General features: G+C 34.7%; 1 protein-coding gene across 1 annotated transcript; it reads left to right on the forward strand.

Annotated features, from left to right (window-relative positions):
* Nucleotides 1-480: 480 nt before the first annotated feature.
* On the forward strand, nt 481-12,822 carry LOC108666470. The gene is made up of 5 exons (XM_018153352.2): nt 481-1,092; nt 4,426-4,557; nt 5,286-5,862; nt 9,422-9,578; nt 10,618-12,822. The coding sequence occupies exons 1-5, from the start codon at nt 642-644 to the stop codon at nt 10,726-10,728; spliced, it is 1,428 nt and encodes a 475-aa protein (XP_018008841.1). The 5' UTR covers nt 481-641; the 3' UTR covers nt 10,729-12,822.
* The last annotated feature ends 323 nt before the right edge of the window (nt 12,823-13,145 follow it).

Raw genomic sequence — 13,145 nt, forward strand, 5'->3', positions numbered from 1 at the left:
AAATGACATATTACTAGAGCAACATGGAGCTTGAAGTTGAATCTATAAATTTGCGTAATTTCGGGATACTTATTCATTTTAAAGCATGTAAAATAATCGAATTAATGTTCCTGAGAAACCTTATCTCAAAAATATTGAATATCAATTATCTATCAGAATGAACCAATTTTTTTACAATGAACAACGATTTTAAGAAACTTGAAAGATGAAAATAAAGTACTCCAGTTTTATTCAACTTTTTACAAATTTTTTAGTATTAGGTCAGTGTATTAGGAAAATTATGTTAACATTCTTTGTGTAAGTGGCCTTCTTGACAAGTTTCTTACTCTTATTTATCCTCGAAAGTACTAAATCGTTTCATTGAGTAATTTCGAAAGCAATTGACGTACCATTAACAATTCTTGGCACCAAAAATCGTTGCACATAAGTCGCAAGTTAAACCTTAAAGCTCGTTTATATATATATTTATTCTACTTTCGCAGAGTATTGAAACTGTCGTCTTCGAGTGAAATGACTCCTTACTTGTTAATTATTCTTTCATGCCTCAAAATTCTCTGTAAAACTTTTCCGCGCGATTTAAACACACCCTGACACATGATAATATCTCCGGCTCATCCTGATAAGCAAAACCAATAGCTGAGATGAGTTCGGCAAAACGCAAACCTCGTACTCCATCCCCTCTCGAGGACGAGGGTTTGTTTACGGGGCCAAATCAAGAGGATTCATATACGGGACAAAATACAGAAGATTCATTTACTGGAAAAAATAAGGAGGATTCGTTTGCCGGTCGCAAGTTGTCGGTTTCGGAGTTCGACTCTCCAGCATTGCTGGATTACGATGCAGTGGCTTCACCAAGCGCGTCCAGCACGTCTTCTGAGCCCAGCTACGTACGACAACCTGGGTTCGAGCATCACGCGCATGAAGTTCCAGTTGGGAGATCATCACATACTCAGCAAAGTGACTTGAAAACTCAGAAAAACTTGCTGCCCAAGAGAATCAAGAAGAAAAAATGTCGTCCGGATGAAGGGTGTGACATGATTGCTATCGATGTAGGACCAAGTGTTCCCTCAACTAGACCAAAAATAAAGAAAGGTGAGGAAGAGTACCTACTATTTATTTGTTGATTAACATCTTTTTGGAACAACGAAAACACAAGTCCTCGGTAAAACAGTTATATCTAAGTAATATCTAAAAATTGGTTAAATAATTATAAAGAATTTCTTAAATAATTTTTAAGATCGCACAGAAATAGCAGGGTCGATTCACGAAGATCTTCTGGCGAATCTTGAACAGTTAACAGTTTCTTAACATTTTGGTTCACCACTTGTGCCTTATAAACCAAATTGTTTGTAACCAGTGGTCATTAAATTTTTTTTATAACTTATGCGTTATAAGACAAGTTCTAACAGCCAGTATAGTCATGAAATCCTTTGTTCATACTTACGCGTTATACGACAAGGTTCTCATAGCCAGTGTAATCATTAAGTTTTCTGAATTACTGATTGTTGTCACATGTTCTTGCCATGATAATATATTTGCTATATCCTTCAATTTCCTGATCATTCAAGGTATGTAATCAAGAACACACGGACACCAAATCGTTATATGCTCACAGTCGCATCCACAGTCGAACAATTAAGGTTAGCCGAAGAAAAACCGCCCTAGGCACAAAATACGCCTTACGAGATTTGTTGTATCAAGTTACACTCACAGAAGTGAGGGAAACTTTGTCCGAATAGCTATGCACCTTTTTCCCGTTTGCGGGTCATCCTGACTCAGTTAGGCGCAGCAACAAGGCGTTTAAGTATCCGTTCTCTCCGCGTGTCGTGGGTTAGAAAGTGCGTCACTGCATTGACCCTTACATTTTTATGAGTATTCCTGTCAATCCACCGATCTGTTCTAGCTTTACTCATACACTTACTCGTAAACTACAAAAATAAAAATTTAAAAATGCAATTTCCATATTCATGACCGAGTAAAATTGAAACTTTTAGACTTCTCTCAGTTACTGTAGTAGCAGAACGTTCTCAATTCTTGGGTTATTATGCTTTATGTTTTATTATTATTTTGATGATTATTATGATTATGATGATTATTATGATTACTTTGATTATATTAATTCACTGAATTGGACGAGTTAGAGTGAGTGTCCGGCGCAGACAAGTATGTTATTTTATCGCCCTGGCAGGACACGACAATTTTCTTCAACATCAAATCATCGCTCATTCCGTACCGCAACCTAAGAGAAAAATGTTTCAATAGTCCCTCATGCAACATGCCATGACACACTCAGAGAAACGGTCGAGACTTTGTCCACATTGTGATACATTTTTACCTTTTTGTTGGAAATCATTATTCAATTGGCCCGGCAAAAGGGTCCGGTCATTTTTTTTGTGTATACAATCCGGTCATTACAACACTTCTCTTTAACTTCACTTCTTGTTTGTTTGTTTGTTTGTTTGTCTGTCTGTCTGCTACAAATCTTGTAATCGAAATTTAACACACTTCTACTTATGCTATCGATCTGAAATTTTGCACACTTGTGTAAAGTTGGAGACAATGCATGAATCAAATGTCAAAATGAATGATTTTGAAAATTAAAAATTTTTTTCAATATTAAAAAAATTGAAAAAATAATTTTGTCAGCTACAAATCTTATAACTGATATTTGACACACTTTTACCTGTCTAATTGATCTGAATTTTTGCACACTTGTGCGAAATCAGAAGCAATGCATGAATCAATTAATAGAATAAATAATTTTGAAACAAATTTATATATTAAAAAATTATATATTGAAAAGTTGAAAAATTAATTTTTTTAATATTCGAAAATTAAATGAGAAATTCATTGTACATCTGTAAGATTGGAGATGCTGGATTCTTTGGAAATGTTGTCTTTAAAAAGTAATTTTTAAACGTATATTATTTTTTTGTGTATAAATCCGGTCATTTTTTTTGTGTATACAAGCCACTTAGCCGTATGATACATATTGGATCATACGGCTACATACGGTGGACTAAATAATCTAGTATTAGTAATGGATGAAACATTAAGAATAAACGTTTAGTATTAACATCAGTGTATTAGAAATTTAATATGTATCTATATATAGTATAAAATGAATTGTGATGCAATTTAAGATGTAATAATTTGATATTGTTGTTAGTATTCAGTTCTATAACTACTAACTATTGTTAATTGGTATAGTTTGATACAAGTTATTCCTTTTTACAACACTTCTCTTTAACATCACTTCTTGTTTGTTTGTTTGTTTGTCTGTCTGTCTGTCTGTCTGCTACAAATCTTGTAATCGAAATTTAACACACTTCTACTTATCCTATCGATCTGAAATTTTGCACACTTGTGTAAAGTTGGAGACAATGCATGAATCAAATGTCAAAATAAATAATTTTAAAAATTAATTTTTAAAAATTAAAAAATTATTTTTGTCAGCTACAAATCTTATAACTGATATTTGACACACTGATACCTGTCTAATTGATCTGAAATTTCGCACACTTGAGCGAAGTCAGAGGTAATGCATCAATAAATTAATAGAATAAATAATTTTGAAACAAATTAATATATTAAAGAATTTTATATATTAAAAATTTGAAAAATAATTTTTTTAATATTCAAAAATTAAATGAGAAATTCATTGTACATCTGTAAGATTGGAGACACTGGATTCTTTGGAAGTGTTGCCTTTAAAAAGTAATTTTTAAACGTATATTATTTAAAATATTTTTTGGGAACCTGCTGTTTGATCTTTCAACACCAACAAAAATTATCGTTCAACACATTGAAAAAAAATAACGAACAAGGAAATTATTGGTAGAATCATTCTTTGGTCTCCAATCGAAATATATATAGTGACGTTAATAATATCATTTATGAATAATAATAATGTCATTATTATTCTTTATTAATAATATTGTAGAGGGCTAGGTTAATTATTAGGGATTAGTAATGTGTATTAGCTTGATGTATGGTTTATAGGAAAAGGGATGTATTTTAATTAGGATGTAAAAGTTGTAAGATTGTTTTAGAAAGAATCGTAGCTTTGCTGACTGGTGTCGTACGAACGGATTCATTCGGATTTTAGAGAGCGGACTGTAAGGATCACTCTATTCGGCCTGTATATGTCTTGTTCCAGATTGTCTCGATTAACTTTGTAACCTTACCCAATTTTATATCTGTGTTGTGGTGTTGGATTTTAAGTATATCTTGACGAGAAAAGACTATTATTCCTGACAACAGTTCATGCGAACCTGGTGGTCCACAACAATATAAACTACATGAATTTATTCTATAATAATATTTAGTAGATGGTTATAAATGTGATAAATAATAATTAAATAAAATATCTATTAAAAATTCTTAATGATATTATTACTCTTAACACAATTCTGGATGCCACAGAACCTCTACCAATGAAGCTGCGAGACTTGCCACCGAGCTTCTGGGTGCAGCCCAACAGAGCGAGCTGTCTGCCACCGTCTGGCACGCTGCTGCCACCGCTGCTGCTGGGCAAGGACTATCATGACGTCACAGGTCAGTCATGACGTCACAGGTCAGTCATGACGTCACGGGTCAGTCATGACGTCACAGGTCAGTCATGACGTCACAAGTCAGTCATGACGTCACAGGTCAGTCATGCCGTCACGGGTCAGTCATGACGTCACGGGTCAGTCATGACGTCACAGCTCCTCTTGTCCTGTTGAACTTTGCCTGTTGAACTCACATGATGATACAAGGAGAGAAAACTATCGTTGAGTGCTCTGACTAGGAGTGAACCGCTTATCCTTCACTACTAAACTGGGGAACCGTTGCAAGGGACTTCCTACAACACACTGGTGCATCAATTTTCAAATTTTTATTCTTGATGGCTGTCACTTCAAAATTTTGTCAATTATCATTTCATTAAAAAAACTGCAGACATTTTGAATACTTTGTGTAGTAGTTCACAGCTTACGCGGGTTCGATCCCAGCTCTGTGTGCCAGTTTTTGGTCAGAATCGGCGAAGAGGCCGGGCGGTTAAGCACAGCTGAATTGTAGCAGTGAGTTGCGAGTTCAAGCCCGCAACAAGCTGTGAATGTTCTGCAATGTTAAGAATCCGCGACAGGCCTACGGCCTAATAAACGTTGAAACCGCTATATTTATATATATCTTCTATAATGAAATGTTCGAATCACATTCCATTTTTTTGATCGCAGCGTAAAATGTCGATATACGAGACATATTCAGTTCGCAATACCGACTAAATATTTTTCTATTGCCAGACGTACGGCCGGTCACTCCCCCAGAGGTCGGTGAGCAACGAGTGTGTAGGGGAGACGGCAGTAAGTACTCCGTTTCTTCCCCCTCACCCACTCTCTCCAGCCACTCACTCCTCAACCTACATCACTCACCATCATCGTCATCAATCATAAGCTCCACCATCAACACATCTCCTTCATCATCTTCACTATCGGCCCTAGCATCACAGACATCATCTTCATCATCACAACCCAAATCATCCATTTTTACTGGCTCTCTACATTCACCGCCACCCGATGCTGTGATGTCACCTAATATACAACCCTGCACATCACCAACATCACTGTACTCTGCATCACAATCTCCTACCATGAAACATCATCCATCCTACTCATCGCAATCTTCTTGTCCTGCTTTATTCGGCGATTTATCTCAATCTCCACATTCATCTTCACCAATTCTACTATCGTCGACCAAGTCATACCAAGAGCGCCGGGGCGAAACCATCATCAAAGTGGGCAACACGGACCTTCTTTTTAGCCTCTTCGATAAGGTTGAGCAAGGAGACCGAAGAAAACTTCAACTCTTGAAGAGAACTCGGTGAGTGAAATAAAGGCAATTAATTGCTAAATGGTAAATAATATGTCATTATACAAATGATTTATTACTCTTTTATGGGTTTCTTAGTGCTCTTTTAGAGTAATGAATAAGCTTTTGAAATAGAAGCAAATTATTAATATTGAGAACTCGGTGAGTTAAGTACGGGCGTATGAGATAAATAAATATTAATTTCTAAACGGCAAGTAATATGTCATCATCTAAGTGATTTATTACCTTTCTAGAGATTTTTTTAGTACTCATTAAGAGTAATAAATAATCTTTTGAAACAGAAGCAAATTTTAAAAATTGTCAAAGGCAGTGGAGAAAACGTAAACTCTTTAAATTATGATATATAATTTACCTAAAGAAATCCCAGTAGGTTACTGAAATACTGAATTTAAAATCCGGCGACTTTCACATGTATCACTTCCTAATAAAAACTATGTACTATAATTCTTTATGATTGCATGAGAGGCTAGACGATATATATATTCAAGTCAGTGAAAACAATAGGCAATGAAGTTATCCTTTATGTTTATTGTACAGTATTGTATTGTTATCCTATTAAGCGCTTTCTTCCTGTGTAATGTTCCTAATTCTGCGCTTAAAACTGACACGTACTTAATGGAATAATTCATTTATTCTATCTTCCGAAGTATGTAGTCATGTGAGTCTGAACGAAGCAACGTTATGTTATTATTAAATAATAAGAATTACCTGGAAAAATCAGTCATTTGCTGTAATAACTGTTCTATCAATACAAAAGACTTCAGAACAGAAAGTTAATAGAGATTTGGGATTAAATCTTTCATATAAACGGATGCGAAACTAATATTTTCAAATATAAAAAAGGTGTATAAAATTAAAAATTAATTAAATTTATTTAGTGTGACAGCACTTTAAACCTTACTGTTCGAACAAATATATAGGAATCCATAGCCTAACTTTGAAAAATTCATCCCCTTTCATCGTAACTCTTAGCTATTGAAAGCTATTTAAATACTTTTATTTACCTCGTTTTACTAATTAACTGTAAAATTCGAATGAACTTTTGCGGGTCATGGGAAATTATCCCTGAATGAAATCTTTGAGGTTTTTATGTGAATATAGTTCCTTTTAGTAGTGATACGGAGCGTGAACGCTACAGGCGGTGGTGTTATTAACTGTAATCGATGTTTGACTCCAAGGTCGAGCCACTGTGTAGTGGCAACTATACGGAGACGTGTTCGCTGTGTCAGGCGCTGAAGCTTATTATAGAGCTGCTTGTTTAATATTACTATCAATCTTTAATTGTAGGATCGTTACTGAAAAACTAATACATATTTCTCGCGGTTATTTGTAATACTTCGATTCGGTATTTTCTGCTTTCTGCTTTATTTATCTACTAGCAGCTTGGACTGGAGTGGATTGAGATAGAAAATCTCAGCAATTTCAAAATCCCGTCAACCTGCATTCTGTTAGCCTGATATCTTTCATTCCGAGAAACATCATCTCGTATTCTATACCCTATAATAAGTTTAAAAACTAACGAACCTAATTTTTGAAATGTCATGTTCTTTTAGACAATTAGCATAGAATTTCATTTAGCTCCGAGTTCGCAATTCAAGGGACATCATAATTATTATTATTGAACGAAATTTAGAGTATAAAATAAAAAATCACACTTCAATTTCATAATTCACCCCTTCCCCACCCTATCTTGTTGAGTCCAATGATTCAATTAATACGGATAATTTTTAGGTCCAGCTCATATACCGACACGATAAATAACCTGGCAACCCACTTGCACAGCCTCTATATATGAGTATTTACGTAGGCCTCTATACATTCGTATTTACGTCTGCCATTATATATTTGAATTTACGTCATCCTCTATATAGATTCGTATTTACGTAGGCCTCTATATATTCGTATTTACGTCATCCTCTATATATTCGTATATACGTCATCCTCTATATATTCGTATTTACGTCATCCTCTATTTATTCGTATATTCGTATTTACGCCATCCTCTATATAGATTCGTATTTACGTCATCCTCTATATATTCGTATTTACGTCATCCTCTATATATTCGTATTTACGTCAGCTCTAAATATGCGTATTTACGGATCCTGGCGTCAAGCAAACTCTCAAACTTTGACCAATATGTATAAAAATTTTAATTAAACAATATGCAGGATATAATGTATACAACTTTTCCTTTGTATGAGAAAACTACATTTAGTTACATAGCTGCTTGTAATTTTATCAGATTCCATCAGCGGATCAAAATGAATTATTTGCGATACACCCGCCATCTTGTCAGCATTTTACGACGATCTTTCATTCACAATCATTCAAGTTATCCCTTAATTCCTAATTAAGTATTAATTTTTTCTATGTAATTTTTCTACAACTTGGGAACGTTGACATTTTTTTATAAGGCCAAAAAGCCGGACCGTTGCTCGTTGTAGGCTCGTTCGCTAAGTTTCGTTTTAATGCCCACGCGGCAGCATATCGAACGAATCATGAATATGAATTACCAAGCTTGTCATGAATATGAATAACCAAGCTCATCATGAAGATGAATAACCAAGCTCATCATGAAGATGAATAACCAAGCTGGTCATGAAGATGAATAACCAAGCTGGTCATGAAGATGAATAACCAAGCTCGTCATAAAGATTAATAACCAAGCTCATCATGAAGATGAATAACTAAGCTGGTCATGAAGATGAATAACCAAGCTTGTCATGATGATGAATAACCAAGCTCATCATGAAGATGAATAACCAAGCTTGTCATGATGATGAATAACCAAGCTCATCATGAAGATGAATAACTAAGCTGGTCATGATGATGAATAACCAAGCTCATCATGAAGATGAATAACTAAGCTGGTCATGATGATGAATAACCAAGCTGGTTATGAGATGAATAACCGAGCTCATGCTACCGATAAAGTATTCATTTAATCGCCCCTAGACCAAGTCATTCTAATTTTGCAGGAAATTTTTAAGTGGTCCATCAACTGATATTTTAAGATATTCTACACAGCTACTTTTATGACACGTTATATGAATCTTAACAGTTTTACATCTCAATATTTACACCATAATTCTATACGTGTCTCTTATTCCTCCTGTCTAACCTCGCATTAACTGTCGACAATGATATTCATACCTACTGGACAGGACAGGTTATCGTATAGTTAGGACAACGGATACAAACATATAATAATATTACATGCTTGCTACGGGTATATTAACCGGTTCCAGAGCTATTATTATCTAAGGACCCATACGAATGATATTATTGCTAGTATCTAAAGCATATACGTACTTATGCGGATACATCAACCGTCGTTAGCACTAACAATTCATATCTAATAGCCTGATATCTGGAGCTGTCCTATGTTTAATAACGCGGAGTAAGCCTATTAGCTGCCTAAACACAATGTTATTACTCAGAGTCGATAATAATGTTATAACTATAGGAGTCAATAATAGCATCATAATTCTAATATATTTTCATCACAATTATTATAATTATGATATAAAATACATCTTATAATCAGGGTGAGGAAAGGTAGCAACCCGCCTCCGGTGCGCCACCACCGGGACGACGACCCGTGCCTCGTGGGCGCTGTGACGGAGGGCCTCTTGCCGCTGCTCGACTCCACCCCTCACTCGTCAGGGGCGTCCACCCCACTGGGGACCAGGCATACCCAGCAGGTCATTATATGAATGAACGCCAAAAGGCCAGATCACTAAATATCTTTCAGGTCATTATGCCAGGTCATTAAATACCTTTCAGGTCATTAGACCAGGTCGTTAAATACCTTTCAGGTCATTAGGCCAGGTCATTAAATACCTTTCAGGTCATTAGGCCAGGTCATTATGCCAGGTCATTAAATACCATTCAGTTCATTAGGCCAGGTCATTAAATACCTTTCACGTCATTAGGCCAGGTCACTAAATATCTTTCAGGTCATTAGGCCAGGTCATTAAAAACCTTTCAGGTCATTAGGCCAGGTCATTAAATACCTTTCAGGTCATTAGGCCAGGTCATTATGCCAGGTCATTATGCCAGGTCATTAAATACCTTTCAGGTCATTAGGCCATGTCACTATATATCTTTCAGGTTATTAGGCAAGATCATTATATACCTTTCAGGTCATTAGGCCAGGTCACTAAATACTTTCCAACATAGGATATACCATTTTAAAAAAGATACAATTTTACTGAGAATTTATTTGATAATTTGTCGCATTAAATTAATCTAGTGGTGGCATGGGTAATTTATTGAGAGAAATCGTGCAGAATTCTTTTCGCGAGCTCATGGGCTCGTTCCCTCGCAGGAGTAGTTATTTTGCTTAAAATAAAAATTAATTTCATTCATGTTAGCTTGAATTAATCTTTCCAGTGTCTGCCTATTAAATATTTAGAAATTAAGGAATCATCAAAGCAATCGAAACAAATATTTTCGACTGATTAATTGAATATAAGTTTGTTGTATTACGCATTTAACCTCAGAGTTTCAAACTCATAACCGATGCATGAAATTCTTTCACAATCCATATTTACGTATATTTTGCAAGTTAACAAAAATTTGAGAACAAAGAATAGTCAAAAAGAATAGAACAAAAATAGTCAAAATTTGAGAACAAAGAAATTCGTATCTATATAGAAAACGTTTCGGAGTCCAGCTCCATCGTCAGTTCGTAGAATCTAGAATCACAGATTCTATAATCACGTATTTTTTCGTGGGCAGGTTGTAGAAATGGTGAACCTGAAAGGAAGCAACCGCACGTGGTCGCTGCCATCCCTAAACGTCGAGCCAAACTACAGCCAGATGCTGTCCGAGCTCGTCATGAAACTTTGACCTCATATCAACATGATTACTCGCTCGGCTGTTTTGTAAATTTTAATATGTAATATGGCTCGGTCAACTGTTTTGTAAATCCTAAAAATACGGCGCTGTTAACTGTTTTTTAAATCTTAAAAATATGGCTCCGTTAACTGTTTTGTATATCCTAAAAATACGGCTCCGTTAACTGTTTTCTAAATCTTAAAAATATAACTCCGTTAACTGTTTTGTAAATCTTAAAAATACGTCTCCGTTATCGGTTTGCAAATCTTAAAATAATAGCTTTATTAGCTGTTTTTCAGATCCTAAAATATGACTTTATTAACTGTTTTGTAAACCATTAGAGAGTGACGCGATCGACTTATTTTGTAAATCTTTAGACAATCACTACATTGACTGTTTCGAAAGTTCAAAAACAATGACATGATTGATTGTTTTTGAAAATTTGAAAAACATTGACGTGCTTGCCTGTTTTGTAAATCTCGAACGACTGACAGACGTCAGGAATTTCTGAAGTCCGAATGATATTTTATCTCTCAATTCCATACGGTATTATAAAGACCTATTGTTACACATGAGTAGTTTCTTCTACGCGGCATAATGCAATATTGAACGAAATGTTTTTATGAACAGTGCACATTATCATTGATGTGGGACCATAATTCTAGCGTTGTTTAAATTAAATTGAACACATCTGGATCGATCAAATAGGAAATTGGTCATTCACTTCTTAATATCCGTTATATAATCGCTCATTTTAGAAGAACGCAAACATAAACTCTTCAGCAATGATATACAAGTAAATTTTCGGTCAAATTTCAATTAAATGTTTCGAGATTTCTGCTTAATATATCAGCTAAAATGAGATTATTTGAACAAGAAGAGAGAAACTTAATGAATCTAAACTCACAAAGATAAAAGTCAGTTATTTGTACCAGTCTAAATTTGCCTTGAAAAACTTTGAGTAGAATAAACCCAATAAAGATTAAGCGAGAAAAATGGCACGGACTTCGATTTAGTGACAACCGGTTTTGTAATTCATGCTTCTCTTCCTAAAAAGGAAAGGAATTTAATGATTTTACAGAACCCATTTGAATTATACATTAAACTTGTTAATTTTCCTGTCAAGGAAAATTTCCGCAAGTTATACGATTAAATTTTTGTTTCATGCAACAAGCCAACAACATATAAATTTGTTATACTACTTAGACCAAGAATGAATTCATTTCAGTCATGTAGGTATATATCACGAGGCTCAAATTAATCTTCGGTTTCGATATTTATTTTTCCACAAACGTATCCATTTAATAGCTATGCTCAATTAAATAAGAGCATTTTTGACAGCCCGGAACTGATTTAAACTCTAAACAATGCATTGTGTCGCGAAAGCTTCAGAGCTCATTCATGTTCAAATGTTTACATTAACACGATCATACTCGCGTGTAAATATGAGCATGAATAATGAGAACATTTCTCCATTGATTATGAAAGCTCTCACGTAAACCAACCTCATTGACTTGCAAACTCCTACACTTCTTATCACTTAAAGCAACGTTACATCTCGTCCAGCGAACTGAACTAATGTTTCGGAACCTCCGGTCATTAGATAAACGTAGTATTTCTGTAGAAATGATAATTGAAGCTTTTTAACATGTGTCTGTGGGATTTGTGGTCAGTTGCGTACGAGAATCCTTTCTGTGTAAGCATGTATAGAGGTTTTCCTCAGTGGACTGGAAATTAGAAACCGCTGTTCTTGATTTTGGTACATTAGAATCTTAATTCGAACAATGCGATGAATTTTTTTTCACAACTGCATGGGTAGTTTTTTCAATACTATTATTTATAATTTTTATTAGACAATTTTCATACCAAGTTTGATTTTGTTGTTGTAAAAGTGTAATTTTTGTACATTTAGCATGTTAGAAGCAGATATTAGATACAGGTATTGGTTATTGACACGTTCATAAAACTGACCCTGAGCTAATTACATCTTAGTAATTACTAAGATCTACTGATCCTGAGCTAATTACATCCCGTATCGGATTGAATATTTCTAATTTGTGATATAACAACGGACCATGCACGAGTGTTTCTCTGTATAGAATTAATACAAAGGATGTGAATTATATAAATATACTTGTTGAAATCAATGCAATTTTTACGTCATACAATATGCATTCTATTCCCTTTACTTCGAATTATGAAGCGGTTTAAATTTCTTCAACAAACTTGATGAACTTAATCTATCCTCAGACTTTCATTGCATTTCCCATAACCTAAACTAGCTTATTCTAAAACTAGCAGTAGCATTTCCTGATAGGACACCGGAGCATAATGTGGGAAACGCGTTATTAATTTTCTTTTTTACAAATTAAAAATCGAATACGAAGTTAAATTAAAGAACTACAAAGAGTACATGAGATCCCAGAAGT

This window comes from Hyalella azteca, unplaced genomic scaffold (genome assembly GCF_000764305.2).
Source record: "Hyalella azteca isolate HAZT.00-mixed unplaced genomic scaffold, Hazt_2.0.2 contig10770, whole genome shotgun sequence".
NCBI classification, from domain to species: Eukaryota; Metazoa; Arthropoda; class Malacostraca; order Amphipoda; family Hyalellidae; genus Hyalella; species Hyalella azteca.